This window comes from Anomalospiza imberbis, chromosome 6 (assembly GCF_031753505.1).
Source record: "Anomalospiza imberbis isolate Cuckoo-Finch-1a 21T00152 chromosome 6, ASM3175350v1, whole genome shotgun sequence".
Lineage (NCBI taxonomy): Eukaryota > Metazoa > Chordata > Aves > Passeriformes > Viduidae > Anomalospiza > Anomalospiza imberbis.
Window position 1 is genome coordinate 7,527,875 of NC_089686.1, and position 26,488 is coordinate 7,554,362.

Below are 26,488 nucleotides of genomic sequence, written 5' to 3' on the forward strand. Positions count from 1 at the left end.
TGGTGTTGATCTGGAGAAAATGCTGAAGCCCCATCCAGAGTGTGGAGTGAGGAGCCCAGGAACAAGGAAGTGTGCAAGCTTTTGGGGTGTAGGTGATGGAAACAGCAGCGCAAGGCATGATAGAGCTGGGATACAGGTGAGGAAAAGGCTGGGACATTAGGAGTCTCAGTGGTGGTAAGGTTGGATGCTGTGTTAGAAAGCAGTGTAGTCAAAATACAGGTTGAAGGCCAAATACTGGAGGGAATTAAGATCTTTGTCTCCTTTTGGAGCTTTATCTAATTAGACAAAGTCTGAATTTCTTCCTTAGTGCGCTCATGAACTGGAAGAAAGATAAATGGTGATGGTGAAGCATTTACTCACGTCCAAGGATCCTTTGTAGCTGGAGGTGAACCATAACTGTGTGCAGTCAGAGGATGCTGCATGTCCCAGTCACTAATGGGTGAAAGGGCAGGATGAGGATGCCAGGCTGGGCCAGTTTCATCTCCCTTCATTGAAGTCAGCACCTGAAAAGTTTCTTTTTTTCTGGCTACTCACACAAGTAGAAGTGCAAAAGGGTTTGAAAACATCCTAAAAGGAGTTTGTAAACCACCAGGGCTGGTTTGTTTCTCCTGCATGAGTGGGGCTGTCACATGCTCTTTGGAGTGGGGGCAGCCTAAAGCTCCTGCCTGCAGCCCGTGCTGGTGTGAAGTGGAGCTGTCTTGACCTCTCTCCACCATTGCTCCCGTTGACCCTGTTAAAGTGGGTTTAGTCCTAAAGAAACAAATCATCAGCTAATTATTTCCCCACTCTGGTGGCCTTTCTCACAGATGTTTTACCATTTCAAGTAGGAGCAGCTGCTTTAAGCTTTTTGTTTGTTTGTTTGGTTTGGTTTTTTAGTGTAGCAAACAGAAGGGGCAAACTAAAATCTGATGCTGGGTGCAGGTCAGTTTTTCATGTCGAAAGGGTTGTATGAAAACAGGTTACGTGGTGGCTTTGAAAGTGGTCCGGCTTGCTGCTTAGTAGGCCTGCATTTTGCAGAGCCTGATTATTCAAATGAGTTTTTCTAATATTGGCATTAATTCCCTTACAGCAGTGTATGAAGTTGCTTATTTCACAGTCCTCTCAGACGTGGGAGCCTGGCTGTGAGCAGAGCAGACTGCTTATCAGCTCAGCAGCCGCTGCAGCATCGTGTGCTCAGGAAATGCTGGGAGTCAGCCTCGAGAGTTTGCAGGCGCTGGCTCACATTTCCTTTGCTCTGTATTTCACTGCACTCTTTAAATCGGGAGTTTTAAACCCATGCTAAATTTAGAGAGAAGAGGGAGTTCCAATTGCTGGAATTGCATGGCCAGCAATGCATCTCCTGCCAGCGAGAGCTGGAGCTGGCCGGGGGCGAGGGGGGCGGGTTTGGGAGGGCTCTGCAGACAGAGCCCAGCAGCAGCTCTGTGGTGTGCAGTGAGCCCAAAGGTAGTTCATGACGTTGTCAGAGAAGTGCAGAGGGAGGAGGAGAGCCTCCAAAACAGCACTTTTAATCTCTCTGGGCAGGTTTTTTTTTTTTTTTTCTCCTTTCAACTGGTTTTATTTTACTATATCTGACACCAGTCAAGGAGAGAGGAAGCTCTTTAACCTTAATGCAAATAAAACAGTGGTGTTTTAGAAAAAAAATCTGCTTGCTTTATACCTCTAGGCCGATGATTGCGACAGACCAGAGAATTGAACTATAAAATTACTCATTAGTTGTTTTTTTTTGGGGTTTTTTTTTTTCCTTAATCTATTTAGCTGTAACAATCCATTTGAAGCCTAGTTTTTGCTTAGGAGGAATAAAAAAATTACCTGCAGTAATAAATTCATATGTCTGTCATGCTGTTTATCTGTCTATCTATCTGTCCCCTAAAGACTAGAAAACGTTGGTTTTTATTTCTATACCCTTGCTGAAAATCAATTGTGACATTTTCTGTTTAGGCTGCTAAAGATTTTGGCAGATAGAACATGGATTTTGTCTTTTGATGGTGAATTCAATTCAACATTTATTGCAGAGACCTCAAGTGTTTAAACGTGTGGTGATAGACAGCTGAACCTCCCACTGTGCTAAACTCCACCAGGTCTCGTCAGTAGTTTTGCTATTCAAAAAGAATTGGGACTTGTTTCATCTGTTTTTAATAAATATGAGGCTTGCACGCTGTTCCTGTCAGAACTAAAGCCAACTTTGAGTTGCAGTTTGACATGTAGAATCTTCACTTTTTAGCTCTTGCTGCTAAAGATACCTACTCAGGGTGTTGGTATCCTTAAAAATTGTAAGGGGCTTTCACATCTTCTCATCTGAACTGTGATGTTGAAATGTGTGAGGGAAAGGAAAGCAAAAGCCAGGCTGCAAAAATGCTGGTTGTGTAAGAGGGCACACACCTGGACTTGCTTGCTGGCCAAGGTGGATACCAGCATTTGGGAGCAGTCGGGTTTGGTTGGGTCTGAGATGCTCTTGCTGATGCTGGGGTGAGTCTGATGGAGTCCTTTTCTGAAAACTGGGAAATGGGAGGAGGGCAGAGCTGGGTTTGGTGGGTCAGGCATCAGCATCAGCCTGGCCTCTCGTGCATCATCCTGGAGGATTTGTTCAGGTGATGTCTACAGGAGAGCGACTGGTGATCCCAGGCTCCTGAGCCTGTGCCCTGAGCTTCCTGGGAGCTGGAACACCCTGTAGATTTTGTCTGAGCTAAAGTGCACTGAACACCGACAGCTGTTACTGGGGGCCGCGGGATCGGCGCATGGCAGGCGAGCGGAGCTGCTCCCGTGTGGTTTTGCCAAACACACTCCTTGTGCTGCCAGCAGGGGTGGTGGGCCAGGAGCCCAGGGCACGACTGCAGCCACAGCACCTCCCCAGACTGCTTTTCTTGAGAGATGAGAGAAATCTGCTCCCGGGCTCTCTGGGTGGTGCTGCCATTTGGTGCAAACACCACATCACTCGTATGCTGTCTCTGAAGTGTATTTTTTCATATTTATCCTGTGAGATGGATGGGGAGTTTGAAGGTTAGGACTGCTTACATGGGCATCAGAATTCAGTGGGAAGATATAGAGGCAGTAAATGAATTCAATATTGGATTGATCAACTTTTGCCAGTGTTGGCAATTGGTTTTAGCACCTTCGTGTGAAGTGTGTTTATGGTAGAAACATGTATTTTGTTTAAGAGATTAGGCTGCTTTCTTGTTCTCTTGTATTAAGATTTTCAAATAAATTATTAATACTCAGAAGCTCAGAGGTAACAAAAACCTTAGAACTGTAATTTCCCCATTGAGCCAGGCAAAACATAACACTTCTGAACTTATACATTCTTGCTGTAAGAATGACTGTGAAAATTCACACCAAATGATCATAAATTGCTACCAAATTAATTTCTAATGTAAGTCTATTGTGTGTGTGTTAAATCTGATTCAGTTTCTTTAAAGCAGTTTACTCTGTAAAACTTTTTCTATAAAAACATGCACAGTAAAAAGTGTTTATGTTGCAATATAGCACTTAAATTGTATTTAAAAAAAAACCCACACAACAAAAAGCCCTCTTTTATACGACTATTTATTTGCTGTAACATTTTACTAACCAACGGAGCAAAGTAACCCAGAGATCTGTGATGTCATGCTAAAAGCCCAAGTGTTAGCTTGCCAAGTATTGATGTTCTCACGATACTTTGTAGACACAAAAAACTAAGGCAAAGTGTAGCGATGCTGTGGTGCTGATAAAGGAAATACAGTGTATAGAGATTAAACAGCTGAAAGGCGGGCGTGTGTTATGAGTGAGCCTGTGCAGACTGTTGTCTCTCTGGGGCCAAGCACTTCTTAGGCATTTGCTGCATATTTTGACCAAGTACAGAATGTAGGAGATCTAAACTTTATGCATTGAAGTTTCTTAAGAAAGCAGGGGAGGGTGTCACTGGTTGTTTTTTTGTTTTTTTTTAATCTTTTTTTTTCCAAAACTGATGCTTCAGAAATGCCTTTAGAGAGCAAAATGAGTGTGGTGATGAAAAAAAAAAAAAAAAGAAAAAAAAAGAACGTAAGCAGCTTGCTCATTAGGCTCAGTTAAAGCTAAGTTGATCATTGATACAAATTTGCATTATTTTCCCAGTGTGGCGTTCGGTAACAACTTTTCCTCCGTGTGCTTTTGTTTCAGTTGACATTTGCTTGAATGGCCAAGCGAGTTGGCAAATTCTGTGCTGCTGGTCTTTGAAGCTGTGACTTCAGCCCAAACAGCCTGGTCTTTGTGTGCAGCAGGGAGCCCCTTGCCTTTGGAGAGGGTGCGTGCTGCACAAAGCCTGGAAAGGGGCTGTGCATACCCAGCCTCACAATGCTGCTGAGCACTTCAAGTAGCTCAGGTCTTGCAGGAATATTGGTTTCTTTGCTGGGAATTTTTATTGGGAGGAGTTGAAGTTCAAACTATTAAATAAAAAAAAAAAAAAAAAAGAGGCAGAAGATTAACCAGAAAGTACTTTTTTTAAATTGATCTTCAAACATAGGTTGGTATTTAGAGGAATTTGAACTACAGTGGAAATTTGCTGGCTTCTCTGTTCAATACAATTATTTCACGACGGGGTTGGAGAGCACGCACTGCTAAGTACAAAGGAAAAAGCAGGGATCTATTTGAGATGGATAGCATTTGTTTAAGATTTTACACATTGTCACTAGAGTTGTACTAAAATCTGTTATATGTCCAAAATTATCTGAAAAACTAGACACAATACGGTGACAAAATGTGAATGACTGGATGGGAGGGAGGAAATCTGTATAACTAAGACAGTGTATAAATATCTATTTATTGTATTATTTGCACATTTCATGGTCAGTTGAACTTCCTTTACTGTTCACAGCCCATATCTTAGTAATTGTGGTAGGAGTGTAGCTTACACAGCATTTATGTGACTCCCTCTCAGATGGAGCAGCACAACGCTGAAGGACAACTCCAGCCCCTCGGTATTTCTGTGAACACAGAGCAGAGGATATGCATGAGCAGTTTTTGCATGGAGCCTTGTAGCTGCAGTAATTTTACCTTTTTAATGCATCTTCCATTGCTACAGTGAAGTGGAGGAGAGGATGTTCAGCAGGAAGAATTGCTTGCCTGGCTTTTACATTGGTGCTTCTCAGAAGCTGGATTTTTGTTGGCTGAAGAACTCCGCAACAGGGGCCTCAATTTCTTGGAAAGGTTGAGTGAAAAATTGAGGTGGAGTAAGGATTTTTACACAGATCTTGCCACGCGGGTTTTGCCGTGTTTTGCTTTGACTGGGAGTGGCTGATTCCCAGTTACAGAAATTTTGGCCATCTGAGTGTTGGAAATTGGAGTCAGCCTTCCACCTCTCCAGGTGGAAGGAGGTGTTGGGAGCCTTGGGTGTAAGCCAAGGTCAGGAAAACATCTTCCCAGCTGAACTCAGCTTCTCCGTGCTCAATCTGCTGCCTGACCTGCTTGTGCAAGTGCTCTCCAACTGATTGTGAAAACTCCAGCAATTTCAAAGGTAATAGTTAGCAGAGGTCTCCTCAGGCTGACCTGGCTTGTTTTGACTGAGCCAGATTGGGGACTGGTGGCCCAGAGGTGCCCCCTGTTCACCAGCCACGTGCAGCTGACTGCAGGCAGTGCAGTCTCCACCTGGACAGGTTTTCCAGTTGATCCAGTTAAACCAGCATGAGCGGCTGTGAGAGGCATCTCCCCTGCAGTTAGAGTGAGCTTTCTATTGGATAATTATATCTGTTAACACTAGTATTAAGCTGTATTAAAGCAAGTCACTATCAAGTAAGTCTGTTTTACCCATAGGATCCCCTGCAGAGCTCATAACTTCACCACAGATGTGCAGCCTTACACACACCAGAGAAGATGGTGCTGTCTGCTCCCCACATCAGCAGCAGTGTTCTCATCCCTCAGAAGCAGTTGCAGTTGCACGTATTGCACACAGATTTTAAAACATCAGTTAGTATTCTTTTCCTTCATAACATTTCCATTTGGAATTTTCTTTCTGTAAAAAAATGTGGCTGCATTTTTATACTTATCTCTTTATCTGTACCAAATGCATTGTGAAGGAGACAGGACTTCTAGATCGTGAAGGGCTTCTGTGACCCAGTTCAGTGATGCATTGGTTCATAACAGAGTGTATGAGCAAGCACCCACAGTGTGTAGCAAGGCATATTTTAAGCTTGTGTCATATTCAATGGTAAATAGCCATTTTCCCAGTGATTTGTATTGGTTTTGCACTTCATTATCCATGCATACTTATACCCAAGCAGAGATTGCCAGGCAAGCAGTTTCTGAGGTTGGAATAAAGAGCAGTTTACTTTCTGGTCCTTTCTCATGCCAGTAAAGGTTGGGTCCAAAATTGTGAGAGAGCTGTGTGAACTTGCAGGAATTTTGTATTGGAGGTATATTCTTCCTGTTGAGTATCCTGTTGGGTTTTTGGGATGGGATGTGGGATCAACCTCATATTAACTTGGAAAAAAGCTGTACAGGTTAAAGTGTATATATTTACAGTGTATGCTGATATCTGACCAATTCATGCACTGGGTGCAGCCTGTTCTTGCCTGATGCTGAAATGGTGCAGTTTCATCTCTCTCTGTCAGGTTCCTCTTGCACAGCATCTCCAGGTGCGGTGAGAACAAGTATCCCGCAGCATTCTTGTAAGGAGCAGGGAGGCCAGATGCAGGCACTCAGGACATCTCAGCACTGCTGCCAGCAAAGCCTGGCTTAGCCTGTATGGCAGAGCAGGGAGGAAGACCCGACAGACCCGTCCTGCTGCTTCATTAGGGAGCCCAGTTTACACAGGACAGAAAGTACTCAGGGGGTTGCATGGCAATCACATGCTGGCCTGACCTCAGCCATCATCAGAGCATCACTGTGGTTATTAGCCAAGTATTTCCATAATGTGTGCCTCTTCAAGCTGTAATTAAAGCCAAGCCTGCCCCTAGCTAATTACAAGCTTGCTTAGAAGTATAGTTTATATAAAGCTTTTCAAACTCTGTATGGGGAAGATACACATCCACAGGCATAATAAGAATGACGCCTTATTTTCAAAATTAAATTTATAGGCTTTGGTGTCTGTTTCTCCCTCCCTTTAGTTTTCTGCAGGCTGTTTTTTGCATCCTTGTTCAAAGTTTTTGCCAGAAATACTGCCCAAGTTTCACCGACATCAAGTCAGTGATTTTTTAGTTTTCTTCAGAGTGTTTTTGTTCTCACTGCTGAGAGAGTAAACCAGATGTTAAAATGCCTTTGAGCTTTGTGTGTGGAGAAGACTAATAAATAATACTTAGATCTCTCATAAAAAGAAGATAAGGAATCTTGAAAGTGGTGAAACTTTCTGTTGAACACATCACTACAAGGTCTCTGTAAATAATGATCCATCTATGGCGAGTTTCTGTGTGTTGCTTAGGTGGTGCTGCACCTGTACCTCTTCAGCTCAGTGTCTAGCAATAAAGCAGTGCTGGCAGTGTAACCCCCTGGAGCAGCAGTACAGGCACAGCTTGGTGCAGGTTGTGACTTTGACATGTGGCTGTAGGGTGGGCTGATGTGCCCATGGCTCTAAGAAAACATTTCCCGGTGGTTGTTGCGGCACCACGTCAGCCAAGGCCACCGTCTGGGGTGACTCTGTGGCAAAGACACAGCCAGATGGTACTGACATGGTCACCAGTGCCCTTCCAAAGCATTCTCTTTGGATTTTATTCATGTGCTCTCTTCCATTCCCCATTTCCAGGTGCTTCGCTTAGATCATAGTGCGGCCTGGCAGGGAGGAATGCACCACCACCTTCTCTCATGAGTGAATGGTGTTTCAAAAGGAAAGGGAACACAGTGGAGCATCCAGCACTTGTGCATTTGTCTTTGACACCTTTGGAACAAGGGGATGTTCCCATAGCCTCCATTGCCATGGCTGTTTGGGAAAAGAAAAGGGGGGTGCCTAACTCAATGTATGGCCAAGGAGAGCGTGAGATATCTCCTGCAGCTGAAGAATTCCTGCTCCTCTCTCTGGTCTAGCCATTTTTGAATTTGGTATTCAGTTTGATTATTCAGGTCAGATCAGATTTAGGTCAGTTGTGATGGATTTTTTCCAAATCCAGTTCCCTAGATTCCTACTGTAAACGCTTACCAGATGACACGATGTGAAGCTGGAACAGACTCGAGCTGTGTGATGACCGAATAAAATCTCAGTGGGAACCACTTCCACGTTCCCGAGATCAGTTTCTCATGTAATAAATTCTGTATCCAAAATTGTATCAAATACTTTTCTGACAAGAGTGAGGTTTTTTTCCTAATGGACAAATCCCAGCAGAGCTATTTATAAGAAGCCTCTCTCTTGTGTTTGCACTCACATGCCTGTTACTCAGACCTACACTGAAGAACAAATACAACTAAAATTTTTTCTGTGTCCTTGCCTGTGCTTTTGGACTGACCCTGTTTGGTCTCATCTGACATCCTCCACTACATGTCTTTGCTGGTGTTCTGTTGGTAAGGGTTGCCATAGCAAACCACCATTGAAGACTTCTCCCCAAAGGAAGAATTTGGATTTATTTGGTGACACTTTTTCTCTGCTAACTGTTTCATTGCTTTGTTCTGCCTGATCCTCTCCTGGCTGGGAGGGATGGGGAGAAGTGATCTGAGTGAGTGTCTTGCTCACACTCCATGCTAACACCTACAAAACCCGTGTAACAGGGAGTAGGTGTGATGTTGAGCACCTGGGCGGTGCATGGGGGAGTCCTTTGGCTTGGGGGAAGGAGGCCAGCCCATTTCAAACACAAATCCAGACATGGGAAAAGCTACTTGAGTTGTGTTTTTTTAAATATTAAATTTAGAGCTGTGTTCTTTCACTGTTAGTTCCTGAAATGAAACTAGACATTGCCAGAAGTTCTTACTTAACCAACTTACAGCTTCTTCTGCTGCAGCTTCTTTAATAATTTCCTCACACAGTAAAGGGAATCCTTGACACCAGCCTTCCCTGAGTTGTGTCCTGGCTCTCTTATTGCTGCATGTAGTTCTCCTCTACATCAAGTCAGGCAGATGAGACCTGTGCTTTCAGTTTTGAAAAGTTCTGGTTTGTACAGGCCACAAGGGAGGGTGGATTCTTCCACTTGTGTCTTCTTGGTGGCTGCAAAACCCACATTAAATCATCGTTCTACCATTCGGCTGCCTGATTAGATGGTCTGTGCATACCTCAAAATATGTGATGTTTTACAGTGAGATTTGCTATTTAAATAAGAGGTTTGCCATAATTGGCTGTTATAAATTACAAGTAAGAAGGAATGATTTATTGCTTATAATTAGAAATGAGTTACGAAGGGGAATGTTGGTAATCATAAAATAAAGCTTGGAATACATTGATTTCCAGATGGCTGCCAGTGAAATTGTTCTTTAATGGATAATAGACCAGACACAAGGAAAAAAAAAAATCAGTCATCCATCTTTATTTCTTGATGGATTACTTGTATGAATCTGTAGTTGCCTGAATTCTGAAATATTAGTTTTGCCTGCGTAATTGGATGAGAGAAACTGAATTTACCTGGTGGTATAGGCTGCTAGAGGTGTGGAAGAAGTGAGTTCCTCTTTTGTCTGGCATGATTTTTGTCCTTGTAATGTCAACAGGGAAGATCCAGCGATCGATCTGGCATCACCTTTGGGTATAACAACTTCAATGAATTGTTCCCAGAGACTGCAGGTTACTAAGGTGTTTTCTTTTTATCTTTTGCTTCATTTGAAGCTTTCATGAGGTTAAGATTGATCAAAACACTTGTCCAAAAGCAAATATCTGTAATCCTCCTTGCTTGAGTCTAGAAAAATACATTTGCACCAGAAACAGACAGCAGTACTACTGCTGAGAATTTTTCAATAGCATAATCCTTCTGTTGAGATGATAATGTGTTCATTTAACTTTTAAAATTTCACTTCTTGTTACTATAGTTTCAAGCACCGTTTTAAATTTATTTTTATTTGCCTTATCTGCTAATAATGGCTCTTTCTGCCATAGCAGTTGCATTCTGCACTGTTACCATTTGAAAGACGGTGCTACACGGTAGTTAAGGCATATGGATTGTCACCACATGAGTTGTCTCACGCCCATGTTTTAAAAGTGACACTGCCATTAGACGTGCTTAACTGAGGCCATTATGATTACTCATTTACCTTCATTAAAATGCTTCATAGCTTCCTTATTTTAAGTAGCTTTTCTCAGCAAGGTGCAGATTTGCCTTGCTGCCATCATTTCATCTGGAAAAATTTCCATGTGAAAGGAATAACATATTTTCAACTAATACTTTCCTGACCTGTGGAGAGATGAACTCATCAGTGTCTTTATTGACAAACCCAGGAAGAAGGTGTGTCAACCAGAAATATTAGATCAGTCAGCCTGTCTTGTCCTGAAGCAATTGTAATTTCCCATGGTCTGCAGCAATTTCCTTTAGAAGCAGATATGTGGAGGTATTGTTTGGGATCTGCTGCAGGAGCATCATTTTATTTGGTCCCAATGAGTTGGCCTTAGATGTCATTCTTTTCATTTTTGCTGTTGAAAATCTGTTGGTTTAGTCAGTGGGAAGAACAGCAAGTTGCTATTTTCCAGCATCTAATTGAGGAAAAGCATTGCAGCAAAGCAGAAAGATATTGCCCACTCTGAGCTGGGTTATTGAAGACAGATGTTACAGCCCCTGCCCCTCTCTGAAAAAGCCTGGAATAGGTGTTTAACTCACGACACACTAGCAAAGTTCCTGCTTTTCAAAAGCCTGTTGGTGAGTGATGTAGGTGCTTAGCTCCTCAGTGGTAAATCTATTCCTTTGTGAATGATAGAGGTTCTTACTTTTTTCCAGTTTCCTCCTGCGAGCTTTGGTCCCTCAGTGCTCAGTTCCAGGCACTTGCTGGGAGAGGCTGCTCTCATCAGCACTGAAGATGTTCTCAGTGCCGTGTTGTCTGGTGCTGCACTGATGAAAGCCAAGCTCCTCTGATCCAGCATGAAAGAGGACTGAGTGAGAATCAGAAGTGGGAACAATTCCTCATTTCACTTTAGTTTTTGTTGTCAATTCAGTTTGCTTTTTTCCTGCTTGAAATGGCTCTTTCCATAGTGTTGCTTGCTTGGAAACAGGACGAAAGCACTGGCTGTTGGTGGAGTTGGAGTTCACACAGGGATGTTGGAGCAGAGTTAGCAGGAACTGGCTCAGCTGTCTGTTAGTATCCAGGAGGGTTCACACCCTGCCTGCTGCTCCATCAGTCACATTGGTACAGCTGGCAGCACTGAGCCACCTCCTAAGGATCCTGCTGTGTGAGAGCTGAGCTCATTGCAGTTTGGACATGCTCTTCGTTAGAGTCTTTCTGCCATTAGTTGGGGTCTCTGCAGCCCTGGCACGTGGGGGAGTGACTCAAGGAAACTCCTTGGGGCTTTCACAGTGATGGCGAGCTGGACAGGGTGAAGAGCTTGGTCTTGAGAAAGCCAAAACCACCTGCCTACCTCACGTTCAGGCACACGCGGTTTCAAGGTGCGGGCATCACAGGTGCTTCGTCATTCTGCAGAGCATGATGGTGTCTGTGGTTGTATCTGGACTTCTGAGCTGGTGCAGTAACACCCTGACCCCCAGCTCCTGTCTTCAGGGCATCATGCTGCTGTTCTTGGGTGTCATGGCCAGCCCTGGCCTTGGCTGTGTGCCTCCACTTCTTCTTGGGTGGAGGGAGAGGCTCCCATGAGCATCTGGCTCTCAGGCAGAAGCAGATGTAGAAGATGGTGGGATCCACAGTTGGATGTGCAAACCCCGAAGTGCTCCAGGGTTATGGTTGTCATTGCAGCCTTTGTTGTGCCCTCTGGAAAACAGCAGTCATCCAAGCCTGGGAGGGTCACCCCTTTGTCCTGACCCAATGGCAGGACAGTGGGCAGTATCTCCTGATGCTGTTGTGTTTCCAAGAAGAGATTTCAATCCTTGCAGAGAGGTAATCCCAGCTTTCCGGTAAGGATAACATTGACAGTACCTAATTAAAGGGCACTCCTAGCCTGTATAAACATTTATATTAATTTCCTCCTCACACAGATGTCTAGTAAACTGACCTCCTGAGGCAAAACCATCTGGCCTCAGGTGGGAGGAGGATCTCGGCCAGCGTGAAGAACCTGACCTGTCTCTTGTTGAGTCATTTCTCAATAGTTTTTTCTGTCCTTGCACATGAAAGGCCTGTGCATGGATATATAGGTTTCATGGGCAGTTGTCTTGGACGACCTGCATAATTACACTGCAGGCTTGTGGCTGTGGGCTCTGCTCAATCTCTGCTTCCCATTGCATATTCTGGGACCATCCGTGTATAAAATTAGTATGGGCGGTAAGCAGCAATAAGATGTTCCCTACATGGGTGGATTAAATTAAAATTCAGTAAGAAAAGAGCTTTGGGTGAGTTCCCAAATTACTTGTAGGATTGAACTGAGGAGATTGTTATGGTATTGTCAAACTTTTTGGTGGATGAACAGTCTGATGCAAGTGAGGTGGGTTTATTACCTCTCACTGCTCTTTCTCTTTTATGTACTATGCTGTGTAATCTTTTGTTATTAAATAATAAGCAAAATAAAAACTGTTGTTTGTCACAGCCAGCTTGTTTTGCAGAGAAAAACACTTTGAAAGTTCAGTCTGTGTGATCTCCAGCCCTGTCAGGAGCTATTATATTGAATCTTCTTTTAAATTGTTAAGCTGGAGGACAAACCCAGTCGTTATCGTGCACATCTCAGCTGAGAGCGGAGTGGATTCGGCAGGGAGCAGCCTCTGATGCCTTGTACCATGCCATTAGTTTTTGTCACAAACATGTCAAGATAATCTGCTTCCAGTGTTATGTGTGTTGGCTGACATGAGCATTAGTAGATCTGCATAATTTTTGAAGTAGTTTGAAGTGTGGATGTAACACACTTGGGGCTGTGTGAAATCTTTTTTATCCCCTTTTACGGTTTACATTGCTGTTGAGAAAGTTGCTTGTTCTGTTTTTCTCTCCCACAAGGTACTGTGTTAATTTGCAAAGTTCAAAAGGAAAATGCCCCAAACTAGAAGTCGTCATAAATAGTGAACGACAACTGGCACACTTTGGAAGACCAGGAGCCCCGTTATTTCCCAGTCACAGCATTACGTTTTAAACGGATGCTGTTGTCACTTCAGTATATATGGAATTGTACCTTAATGTAGGATGTTATTATTTATTGAGCTTGTGAACCTCTAATTCAGTCTGGACTTTGATGGACAGGATCTTTCTTCTGTAGTGTGTATGTGCATGTGTGTCCTTTGGTAACCTTCTACAGATGAGGTTGAGTCATGCCCAGTGAAAGCTGGATAAGGTACTTCAATTACTGATTTTTTCAAGGTGCTTTTTGATCATTGATACTCAGACCTGTCCCAGCCTCAAAAGCGGTCATGCTTTTCCATGAAGACACTTTTTTTCCACCCTCTGAGGTGCAGCCAGACAGCAGAAGGAGCCTGTATCTGTAGCCATGGCAGCCAGTAATTTATTGCTCCATATGGCTGGTGTGGCAGCAGCTGCTCTGGTTTAAGGAGGTCAGGACATTGGGGCATTTAAGAAACAAAACAACATCCCAACTATAAAACCTTCTTAAACGGTTTTGTACAGTAAGAGTAGGGTTCTCCCTAGGCATAAGGAGAGCCAAGAGGGTTATATATTTATAACTTTTATAGCTGTAGTTTGAATCAAAGCCATTATTTCTGTGGGGAAATAAGTTTTTGTGATGGTTCTACCTTTTTCCAGTGTTGTGGCTGGTGTTTTAGGAAGCAGATAGTATGGGGGGCAGTGGGCCGGGCCATTCCACCCAGGTGATGAGATCCACCCTTGGATCTGGCCCGCAGCAGGTGCTGACCATCCATGGCAGGAGCAGGATCCACCCCACTGCTTTTGGATGCATTTTATACCATGCTGAGAGAGAAACTGTATTGCCCAAATCAGATGGCAGTGCTGTATTTGCAGTAAGGAAGTGAAGATGTGCATATTGTGAGTGGCTCTCATGGAACAGAAATACAGCTTTAATTTCAGTTTGGGTGTGAGAGTCCCTTGCTGCTGAGAAATGGTATAGAAGGGCTCTTGGATGTAGCACTAAAGTTTTTGCAAATAGGCTTTTCATAAACGTGAATCTTTTTATTTTCATTAGGGGACCATTTTAATTAAAATGAAACTGGAATGTTTACTCTGCTTCCTGTAGCTGTGATTGTTTTCTTCACTGTGTGAGCACATGTATAATTTGCACTAAAAGAAATGTCAGCAGTTTCTGATTACCTTGTGAGTCTTACTCAACAGCTTGATTTTAATTGGGGGGAGGAAATATTTTCAGGGTGCTCCAGGGAGGTCTGATGTCTTTGGGTAGCAGGAGGGAAAAGGTGCTATCTTTGGTACAATGTTAATTGCAATAATCATGACTATGAATTTAAAATAAAAGTCCTTTATTTTTTAAGAATGTTGGGTGTTTTTCAGTCACGTCAATGAAACACTCCCTGTTTGTTAATTAGAATCCTTCAGCTATGCAACCTTTTGGCTTTGCTGCATTCATATGTTTATAAGCATCTAAACAGTGATTTTTTGGAAAAGAGTGATTGAAAGTAGGTAGGTACTCTCAAATCTCAGGAATTAAGGAAGAAATTTTTTTGTTATGAGGGTGGTGAGGCAATGGCACAGGCCCAGAGAGGTGGTGGATTCCCTGTCCCTGGAAATATTCAGGGTCAGGTTGGACAGGGCTCTGAGCAACCTGGTCAGGTTGAAGATACCCCCGCTCCTTGCAGCAGGCTGGACTTGACAACATTTAAAGATGAAAACTCTACAATTGGGGTTAGATAACAGAAAGAGAAGGCTGAGCACATAGGGAGGAGTGTGTCCATGTCTTCAAATATAATCTCTCTGAGCCCAGAAGTCGACCAGGATTTGTAAGTAATAGATATTTATATAGGTCAAGTGACTCTCTTTTTTGAAATTTTTTGTAATTATATAATATGACAAGAGGTATCTGTAGCAGAATAATGTGTTCTGGATTCTTCAGTGGCACTGCTCCTGAAACATTCCCTTAGCTTCATTTTGTTTTGATCTGCTGGGAGGAGGCGCCTTACTGGATTTGCTGAAATGCCTTTTGGGTCCTGCAAAGCATTTCAGAGATGACCAGTTTTTGAACCTTTCTGGAGCTTAGCTAATATCTTGTATTTTAATATTGTCACCACCATCGGAAACAATGATCTGAGTCTCCCCTGCTCATTCTCTGGGGTTTTGTTTCCTCCTGCTGATTATTTGAAATAAATAAATTAGTAGGAAAAAAAGAGTTTCTGTGTGTTAACAAGGAGGAATGACTAAGAGAAAAATGAGACTAAAATACTGCTTATCATAAAAGACTGTATCTCTGGAGGCATAAATTGGTATTCATTAAGTTGTTTGCCTAGACTTCGTTAAAAGACGTGCTTGAGGAACTGTCTGAGCAGTGTTTCTGTAGAAAGCAAGTCATCCTCTTCATGACTAGATACATCTAGATGAGCAGGAGAGACCAGAAAATAACACTAAATGATGGATTGAGAACAGCCTTCTTGGCAGTAAGGAAACAAGAGACTATGAAATGTTTTTCAGAAGTAATAATATTTAACACTTAGCTGTAAAGTTATACTGATCCAGCTCTTCTCCCCCAGATACACAGGTCTCTTTCACATCTGATGCAGAGTTTTAAAAAATGTTTATGTTCAGTTTCTGTCATTTCTCATTCAAGGTATTCAGCATCCCTGTTTTTTGTTTTTTTTTTTTTTTTTGATGATTTCTGTAGCTGGATGTTAAATTCTTGCTGGTCATGATGATGGTATCCTGCATGCATAATCTTACTGGTATCCTCTATGTATCATCAGATGCAGAGAAGCAGTTATAGACCAGTGCTAGGTAATCAGAGTGTGGCCCAGTCTTGCCATGTCTGCATTCTTCCAAAAATCAGTTTTCTTTCAATTTTTGTAAAATGTGACAAACACAGCTATATCAAAAACCTTGGGGAGAAGCTGGGGCTGCAGTTTGACATGAGGTTTTGCTACTGTGCTGGCATCTTTTATTATTACCTTGATCTGGGACAGATGCTTCCAAGGGAATGTGTGTATTAATTATCGTGGCATTTGTGGCTCTCTGCTCTTTTTCTTAAATCATTAAAAAAGTAATTGCACAACATAACACTAGCAAAGTGCTTTCACTGTTCGGAGAATGAATACTCTGTGTCAAACTCTTGTGCAACTTTTCTGCTGTTCAGCATTTTTTCTTTCTTTCTTTGCAGATTAAGACCTTTGATTTCTACCCAATTTGCTAAGAAGGCTGCCACTGAAGAGGTATGAAAAGTCCAGCACTTCTCCTGGTGTAACAGGTTGAGTTTGGAAATTCCCACAAGCTATTTTCAGCCTGGCTGTGGTCATGTGGTGGATAAGGGTAAAAGAAATGAGTCTTGTTTGTCTGATCAGGCCAGGAATTGGTTACTGTGAACACTGCAAAGCTGAGCTCGGCTGTTTTCTAACCCAGACTTGCCTTATTTATCCATCAGGAACATTAGCACAGCCTCATGATGCTTCATTGGACAGCAAAAAAGAGGAAACTCCCTGCAAGCAGCTAAAAAGCTCCTTGTCAAATAAATGGTCAGGAGGGGTAGGAGAGGGCAGAACTCGTGCCTGTTTCTCAGCACTTGGACTGTCCTCACAGAGAAGAAGGACTTCGCAAACTCCACTTTTGTGCAGCCAGAGATGACCCCAGGGATGGGCTGGGCTTCTGTCAGAGACCAGTGTGGAAGGAGCTAACCCTATACAGCCTGGCTTACTCTGCTTTGTTTGTCTAGTTTGAAAATGTAATGGTGCCACAGAAGAGTTAGTGCTGGTAACCGGCCCCTGCCAGAAGCCCTCCTTGGGTGGCTTTGTGCACCTCCCAGAGAGATCATGATTATTTTCTGATAGTGAAACCGGGTAACAATGATAGCTGCTTTCTTTCACTATTATTTTCACGCTGTACAGAGTATTCACAGGCGTTTTGTGTACAACAAACTGTCTACTGCATATCTAAAAATTCAGTATACCAAAGGTATTTGTCCCTCTTGCCCATGAACGTGTGACACTGACACCCTTGTGAAAGTGAGCCAGTTCCCTTGGGTAGTTCAACACCTTTGACAATTGCCCATCCATAAATAAAGCTAAGTATCAAACTCCAGTCCAGGATGTCTGGAAGTGAATTCAGGAAGTTCTGTTTAAAGGTGTTGTTTGACTGCCTTATTTTTAACATGACTAAAAGTCATTGATTTTCAGAAACAGTTTGATATCCTGCCTAGGGAAATACATTTTCACTTCTTATTCTGTGCTCATTAGAAAACTCTGCACATTTTTAGAAGTACAGCAGTCTGGAAGTGGACATGATAATTAGAAGAAGGTCACATTTTAATTAGCATGGAGCAATTTTAAAAAATAATGACTCTATTGTAGCTCCTTTATATTCACCCACTTTTTCAGAGCAGATGGATACTTTTAAACATATAAATTGATGTATATTATGATGCTGATTTGTTTCAAACTCTTGTGTCTATTTCTGCTTATACCAAGATGGACACAATTTGATCACTCTAGAGGCAAAAGCAGTGGTAGGAAATATAAACTGGATGGAAGTTCCTCTAAATAATATGATTAATTTGAGCATTAAAAAATAATGAAAACCTGTCTTTGACTGATCCGAATATCTAAATACTTGATTTTCTATTAACATTAATGGGTGTCTTTTGCCCTATTAATGAGCTATTGGAGCAAACCCTGAGGTGATTTTGAAAAACTCAGGCAGATTCTTTAGGTTGACTGTCATGGTATATGACAAGTTCAGGAACAGCTTTGATGTTTGAATAATTAGACTATCAACTTTCTGGTACAGGGATTTTCTCTTACGTTGTATCTCTGAAGTGCCTGGAGTTACAGGGATTCTGGGAGCTACTGCATCCCACGGAAATACATTTATAAATAAATAAATAAATAAATAAACATAAACTGCAGCATTTTATCATTTTTATCAATTTTATCCATTTTATATCCAATTCCACTGGAGAACATGCAGCAGTACATAGTTGTGTACTGTAATTTAAAAACTAGAGCACTGTGGCACTTTTCTCTTGGTGTGGACCAGAGGAGCTGGGGTTTTTTGGTCTCCTTTGGACCATTCATTTTAGAAGCACTTCACCACTGGTCCTTCCAAGGAAGAGGTCCCAGTATTTTCCATCTTTCTTACTAGGGAAGATAACTCAGTGCTGGTAACAGCTGACTGGTGACAGGTACTGTCAATATTCCCTTCTCAGAATTCTTTACATGACAACACAGCATTCTTAGTTAATCATTAAGGTTCTTCAAATTGCTGCTAATTATCTGGTTCTGTGTGCCATGGGCTGTAGTGTACAAACCAAACAGTCCAAGTACAGAATGGGTGTGGAAAATACCCTATTGCAGAGCTGATGGAGGTAAAGCTCCTGTGATGTTTCTTCCCTGGATGAGAGCAGGAGGTGGAGCTCCAGAATGAGCACAGCATGAAAATGAGAAGAGCAGAAAGACCAGAGCCTGGGCTGTACTGGCACAGGCTTTGTTGCTGCTTCCTGCTCTGTTCCCAGATGTCTCTTTAGTGAACCAAAGACAGCATTACCTACTCCAAATTCACCTCTATTCCCTTGTGGTGTTGCCCTTCCTCTCCCTCCATTCTGTGTCCTGCCTAACCTTGGAGCAGCTGGGGAGGACAGAACAGGTCCTGTCAATGATTCATTCCCAAGTTAGTGTTTGGAGATCATTATTCTGCTGAATTCCATAGGTAATGGTACAGGTGCCAGTGTGTATTATCAACTGAGTGCTCTGCCATCACATTAAGTGCTGTCTACAGAGTGCTATTTGTTCCACAGCTCATTGCGCCGCCAAATAAATCCAACCAGAGCTGTCAAAACTAATACATGTTGGGCTTTTTCTGATTTGAAGGGTACATTTTTGCTATCATTAAATTGTCAATAACGTTGTTATTTTGTAATAGGCCTGATGTGAATTGAGCACACTGTGGAAGAGGTTTGGAAGTTTTCCCACAGAGCTCTACTGAGGAGCCTTTGCTCCCAAATTTCTCCTCCCCTTGTGCTTGCCAGAAAATCCTTGTTCTGCTGTTACCATTACAGGATATTTCAGTTGCCTGGCTCTGGACTAAGTGAAAACCGGGTGGTTTTGCCTGACTTTCATTCAGACTTCCATTAGAACAGCTGAACCTGTAGCACTGGACATGAACTTCCATCTCTCCTGTCCCTATTGTTTAGAAGCTGCTAAAGTTCTGTACAAATATTGGACCAAAAGAAGAGCTGCTCTACTGTTCTCTCTTCTTTTATGCAGGTTACCTTTCCAAATGCACAAGCTGAAGCCTCTGATGTAGAAAAACCAGCAGCTGTGCTTGTGGAGAGTGGCCCAGTAGCTTACAACCCCGATGAAGAGGTGGAAGAGGAAGAGGTAGAAGAAGATGAAGATCACTGCATGAGCGCCTTGCAGTTAATGGGAGGAAATGGTGAGCTGGGGCTACCATCTCTGGTGCTGTGGGCTTTGTTCTTGCAGGGTTGGGGACACACAGGATTCTCCTACTTGTCCCTGACCTGGAGCTCCTGCAGCCTTTTCAGCATTGCCCATTCCTGTGGGAAGCCTGGAATCACCCTTGTCTGAAAGCTGACCTTAGAGACTCCTCCTGAGAGAACTTTGCATCTCGAGCTTTAGGCTAAGAGGGCTTCTTAAGAACAAGCTGAAGTGTGAGGTGTTTTCCAGAATTAGGTTTATTAAGGTGGATCTGAGGAGTTAGGGGGTCAGTAACCCCTCCACTGGCTGTGCCTGGAGCCCCCTGAGCCTCCCCTCCCTGCTCCTTGTGCCTCCTCAGTGGAGGCTGCAGGGATGTCCAGGCTGTCCATGAGCCCTGGGGACGTGTCTGTCCAGCTCAAAACACAAGAAATCATCACACTCTGTTTCTGGGGAAGGTGTTAGGAGGAAGCAGATGTTCACCAAGTGCAGGAATGGCATTGGTGGTGCGTGTATGGTACACAGATGTGTGCTAATTTCTTTGGGTTAGCCAGCAAAGCCGCTGGTTTAATTAGATTTCTTTGCTGGCAGGAAAAGGCAGCCTCCTCTCCACTGTGGTTTTTCCTAGCTGGACACATCCACATTTATCCTTTATTAAAAACTTCCCTTTAGAAGTTAAACTTTGAAAATAACACAAAATTATTTTTAAAATGGGAGCTGCTAATTATGGGTTGTGAAGACTCAAGATGGGAATAAGTTTCCTAACGAAATGTTATTTACTGCAGAAATCTTTCCATCACTATTCATTTAGCTTTCATGGACAATATGTATACATTTCACAAAAGTGTCTGTTGCTTCTAAATTGATTTCTCTGCTGGAAAATAATTGCTGAACTGTAGGAAAAACAGTTTGTTGCCTGCATTTATTATTAGAATAACGTTCCCAAGAAAAGGCATCCATGTGGGGGAGGGTGGGTCTATGTTTATTAATAAACCCCCCACAAAAATAGAATAAAGGTCACTGAGTTTTTTTTCTTTGTAAATGTTACTAATTTTGAACCATTCTGAGAACATTCCACTACTCCCTGTCTGGTCTGGACAACAGCTGAAAAATTAGAGTTAAAAAATAAAAATAAAGAGGAAAAGAAAAGGAGTATTCCCAGAATTTGAATGCAGGTGTACAGAGCTGCTCAGAACAGCAAATAACTCTTCCTAGCTGCTTTCTCTGTGGATTTTAGACTTGTCTGCTTGGAATAACTACATGAATTACAGATGGTGAACTTCACCCCTTCTACACAAATCATTATAGATTACACTTAATTCTGCTTCTGAGCATTTGCTTGTCTCTTTGGGTGAGATGTTGCCCTGTATTGGATTTGTAATATAAAGTTTAACTTTCTTCATATGTAATAATTATCCATAGGTTCATGTGCACAGCAGAAAATATCTGTGTCAGTGCATTCGGAAGCACACAGAAGAGAAATTGGTGCATTAGAAACATACCAGACTTGCCTTCTGACACACAGCACAGTCTTTGCACTCAGTATTGTTTAAGAAAACAAAACTGGATTTAAAAATCTGGGCAAAGATTTTAAGTCTAGAAGTAAGAAGATAGGGGAGATCTGAGTCAGATGCATTGGCCAGGATTCGTTCCAGGGCTCTTTTGATGCTGATGGGAACTCTGAGCTATCTCTGAACCCTTGCAATTTCAGCTCATAAATCCATGAATAATATAAACAAACCAGCTTTTTCCTTGGTGCCTGTATCTGGTGAAAAATGTGCCTACTTGTAAATGTAATGCTGCTGCTTATCAGCCACTGTGTGCCAAGTCACTTGTGGCAATCAGGCTTGATCACCTTAGCCTCTAAATTAAACCAAGTATTCCACTTATACATGTGCCAAGTATTCCTAAATGAGGGTATAATGACAAGTGAGAAGAGATATTTACACATACATGCTTAAAACTAATTTTATTTCATTGAGGAAAGTACATGCAAGAACTTACTTAGGCCTAAGAAAACAGATGATTTTTCAAATGCTTGCCTAAGGCAAAACTTATCTTGTAGTTACATAGCAAGAAAACAACCTTAAAGAAGCAATACTTCTATTGTGTTTTCTATCTACCCGGAATATTTGCATTTTTATATGCCCTTGTCTTTGTGTGTTTCAGATTATGGCTGTGATATGGATGAAGATGATGGCTATTAGCTCCATTTACTTCCAGGGGACGTGGACTGTGTCTTGTTCCCAGCAAATCTTCGGTCTTCAAACTGTATGAATAGTGAAAGAAGCTGTCTGTGGTCAGCAAATGTAATCAAACAATCCTTACTTTTGTGAAGTGAATTCGAGGTTGGCATTGGGTCTGGTCAGTTTACACTGACCCACAACCCAGCAATAACCAGTTTGGATTCCTACTTGAATTTATTTTTATTTTGGTGGATCACAGATGGAAAATTAAATTAATGAGAGTAATGTTTCCAGAGAACAAAAGAGACAAAACAGACTGTGCATGAAGCCTGTGTGGCTGAAAGCAGCACATCTCTTATTTATGTGACTGCTTTTAGGCATACTGCTGAAAGGGAGCAGGTTGGAGGACAGGGCCTGTTGATTATTTGAGTACAGGACCATTAGTTGTCTCATCGTGCTACAACTGACAGAAAGAAATGTTTCCATCCTGGATTGTGAATGCGACCATGTTACTGTATACGAGTTCCCTTACCCACCCCTGTCAGAAGTTAATGACAAGTTATATATTTGCAGAGCAGCACTGGTTTTCTGAAACAGAGTAAATACTTCTGTACATTAGTTAATTCATAGATTTCTTGAAATATCTGACAGTAGAAGGCAATGAAGAACTGTCTTCCAGTGTGAGTCTGGTGTGGTTTTTGTGGAAGGAAGGAGAACACCTGAGTTGGGTAGGAAGTGCAGGGAGCAAGGAGGCAAAGATGCTGTGCTCATGAGCTGTTGCTGGGCATTCTTAGGGAAAGCCATGTCTTCTTTAGGCTGGTGTTGCTGCAGGAGAGTCACTCTGGCCATCTCTGTGGAGCTGCTCTTGCCTGACAAAGTTAGAGTGAAGGTCTGCTCCCAAGAGCTGCTGGTCTCTAAAACCAGTTGAAAGAAAGAGAAAGCTGAGCTTTTTAATAAATAAGCTAGCATCTGCTTTGACTGAATTTAATTTAATGTAATTTGCTTAGCATTCACTGGGTAAATTAAAGGTCACCATGCAGCAGCCTGGCTTTCATGGCTCAAATCCCACCCTTGAACAGTCGTTGCTATGTGAATAAAGCTGGAGCTCCAGCCCTGTGTGCCCCAAAATGTCAGCAGGCAGGTCCTCTGTCACAGATAGATCAGTTCTGGCAGTGCCATGAGAGCAGGATTGGAGCCCCTGTGGGCAGATCCCACCCTGGTGCCTCTGACCTGCCTTCCCCTGGCATGGCTGGGCCCGAGGCTCTCAGCTCCATGGGAAATGCACTGCACTCTGGATCACACTCTTGATGTCTGCAGCTGATGTTTCCATCTCCCTCCCTTCTCTGGTGACAATCATGAAAACTGTAGTGCTGCAGGCTTCTCTTAACACCAGGGAAAGATGGATATTTATCTTAGCAGCATGGTTTCTGTTCAGCTGTGTCTCCTGGTCGGGTCTTCCTTCCTACCTTTTTTGAAGAGCGCTCATTACTAAAGCACCATCCATCCTCCTGCTGCAGAGATTGGATTGTGGCAGGAGGAGAAGCTGCTTCAGGATGCTCTGCCAGACAGGGTGATCATGGTGCTCACATCTGAGGTCATCACCAAAGAGGAGAAGGGCCACAGGGCCTTCCATACTTCCATTCTTCTCTATCCCTCTTGGTAGCTTGCATAAGATGGATCATGCAAGTCGAGCAAGAGTGAGTGCTTTTTTTAGGAGCAGACTTGATACTGTTTGGTTGGTAAATATGGTTTGGTGGGTTGTATCTGTGAGGAATTTTTGAGCCCTGTACGGGAGTATTTCTGTAGTGACTTATTAGAAGCAGAACTTAGTAACAAAATTGGTGTGGTAAGGCTACTGGAAAGAGCAGCTCTTCTGAACCAGATTCCAGTTACTTAGTTTACAGCACTTAAGTGGAAAGAAGAGATTCCTTATAATTCTTAGGAGAAAAGCTGACATTTTCACCAAAAAGCTATAGATTTTTTTTCTGACATTTTATAAATACTGCACAGAAACTGATACTGAGGAGATACACCTTTCTACCTCTCTTTTATCTACACCATAAAATAAAGCTATGCTATAAGCAGTCAGTTTTCTAAAAAGTGGTTTGTTTTATCAAAGTTTGTGCTCTGCAAGTCTTTGAGACCGTTGAGTTTGATTGTTTGGGTTTGAATTAATCTTCCATAGCACTGCTACAAATATACTCTCAGTATATTCTCAAGGCTTGGGTTTTATTCCAAGGTACACAGTATTCTCTATGCAGGAAATAAACATGCATAAATAAACATGTGTATGACTCATGTAGGTCGAGTGCTTTTCTCAAATGCAAGATGTTGGCTCTTAAAGAAACCGCTAAGATGGGCTAAGATGGATATTGCTGAGGGTCCAGTCTCTTGGTTTGTTCCCCCACAGGATACCAAACCTGCTGCCAGGGTGGTGGTATTGTGTGTGAGAGCTGAGAGCCCACCCAAATAACTACAGCTAAGAAATTTGAATTTCAGTAGTACATTGTGTTGCTGAGAACGTTGTTTTGTGCACTGCAAGTAGAGGGTTGTAGTTTTTTAATGCTCTCATATGATTTGATTAGGAAAGGCCATCATGCAATCTATTGGAAGAGCAAGGAAAAAAAAAAGACCTACAATTCTATAGCATCTCAGTATTGCTGGTGAAGTTAATGGCATGGTTTCTGTACAGGATTCTTAAAGAAAGCATATTGGATAGGCAGACTTCACTCTGAGCTTTTTAAGCTATAGTGGTTATGTACATTTTTAATTTATTGGTGACTTACTGGGATTTTTGTAACGTTCATTCCTTCTTCTTTTAACTAAGCTCAGGAAATGTAAACAGATTTGAACATGCTAGTTTCTGTTTTTATAGATAGTCATTAAAATGTAAAAGGATTAACACTGCATTAACTCTGTTTACTACTGTTGGTATATCTGGACAATTTTGTTGTGTATAAGTAAGCCCAAATTCACTTGGAGTAATTTGGATCCTGCTTTTCTCAGGATTCTGATTATGATGTAAAGAGCTTATAAGGCTTCATTCTTAGATCATCTTCCTTGAAGCCACATAAGCTGTGTATCATTGGGTTTGTTGCAGAAAGCACATCTCTTGCTGCAAGTCACTTTGCTTGACAGGCAAAATTCTCCAGCTGTTGCATCCAGCTTGTCTGCCATGCAGCCTTTTAACACTCTGGTATTGTGGGAGTAAAAAAAAGAAATAAGGAAAATAATGGGCTTCTTCACTGTGCTGAGTGCATTTTCAGTGTCTTAATCATCTGTGACATTTCTTTAAAATCAGTGTGTTCAGTATAGCAACTTTTAAATGGTGCCAGACAGCCTTGTCTTGAGGGTTAAACATGTTCATTGAAAAAGTCCTTGCCATCCTGATGACTTGTTTGTGTTCTTTGGATTGGATTGAAACCCCAGTTGCAGATGTGTACAGTTAGAGTTTGCCTAATAAATGTTCTGTTTCTTATTTTTGTGTTGAATCCTCGTATTCGGTTCAGTTAGTGCCAAGGAAATGAAACCTTTTTGAGGTATGCATATGTACCATCCTTCCACAACCACGAGTCATGTTAACCTTTTTTACTGTAATATATTTGCTGTAAATAAAAAATAAAAACTTTACATAGCCAATCTGTTACTATGATGCTCTCCTGATGATTTCTGATTTTTCTATCTTAGTTCTTAAAAATGTTCAGTTTTGATTGCTGCATGATTGGTTGGTCGTGGCCAAAATTTGTCATTTAGAGCTTTCTTTTGTCTCTAAAAGGAAGACACAGCAATCAGGCAAGTGTTTTTTACAAGATACTGTTCCACTGATAGATGTAGATACTTTCTGTAAAGTGCATAACATTAATGAGGCTTTTCCACTCAGCTGTATAATTAACTGACTGTGGGAACAGTATATGTTATGTGTATTTAGTGGAACTGTTCCAGTGCTTCTTTCTGAAAGTTGTATCTTGATAAATAAGGTGTGTGCTGAGTTAAAAATCGTGTTATTTTATCAACATCTGGCTGCCACAGTTTGGAGACAAAAATTCACATCTGCCCTTTGTACAGATGGGTGTTTGCTCCTTTTAGTTTTTGCTGGAAAAGGAGGTTCTACTGGATCCTCAGGAGTGTCTCCTGCAAAGTTTTAGCCTATAAAAGGATGATTAACAGTAGATTTGATAAGGCAGTATGTGTCATTCCAGCATTTCACTGTTCCCATAGTGTGATCAAGGCACACGTCTGCTCTCAGTGACATTGGGATGTTTTTATCTGAATTTCTCTTCAGCTGTTCCAGCCATTTCCCCTGGGAGTTGGGAACTTCTCCAGCAGTGTCCATCACGGATGCCCTCTCCCTGCTAACATCTGAGCTGTTAAAAAGTACTGACTGCCTTGGCCTCATCTTTTCTGCTCTTCCCAAGCTGTACAGCTCTTGGCTTTGTCCTCTAATTTTTCTCTTCTGTGCCACACCAGCCTTTCATAACAAAAACCATTCTGTCCCCACAGCTGCATTCATCAAATATGCCTCCTTTAGTGGTCTCAGAAGTTAAATAATGCTAATAAAGCTGAAATCTTACAAGGCTTTATATTACCTTCATTTGTCACCAGTAGGTCATACACATTTGTTCTTATGTTTGTTTTGTAATGCAGAAGAGGCTGTTGCAGTTTTCTACTCCTGTCTCTTGTATAAGAAGAGTTACAGCACATTATTCAGGGGTTTTTTTGCCCACCCTGATACCTGGCAGTGATCTTGGTGAGTGGTGGTTGTTTAACAAAAGGAGTTAAGTACATGAGAAAGGAGGCTCAGTGAGAATTCAGGACTTAAGGCATAAC

General features: G+C 42.1%; 1 protein-coding gene and 1 long non-coding RNA gene across 3 annotated transcripts in view; both read left to right on the forward strand.

The window, feature by feature from the left end:
* Window positions 1-25,298, forward strand: part of BRF1 (BRF1 RNA polymerase III transcription initiation factor subunit) — a 172,409-nt gene extending 147,111 nt beyond the window's left edge. For both annotated transcript variants that reach the window (XM_068192214.1, XM_068192216.1), the window contains 3 exons: window positions 16,214-16,265; window positions 19,308-19,476; window positions 21,645-25,298. In XM_068192214.1, coding sequence (XP_068048315.1) covers window positions 16,214-16,265; window positions 19,308-19,476; window positions 21,645-21,682 — 259 coding nt within the window. In that variant the 3' untranslated portion in view covers window positions 21,683-25,298. The remainder of the gene's footprint in view (window positions 1-16,213; window positions 16,266-19,307; window positions 19,477-21,644) is intronic.
* Window positions 1,415-8,160, forward strand: LOC137475185 (uncharacterized). The gene is made up of 2 exons (XR_010999730.1): window positions 1,415-7,895; window positions 8,046-8,160. It is a non-coding gene; the product is annotated as an uncharacterized lncRNA (long non-coding RNA).
* Window positions 25,299-26,488: the final 1,190 nt, after the last annotated feature.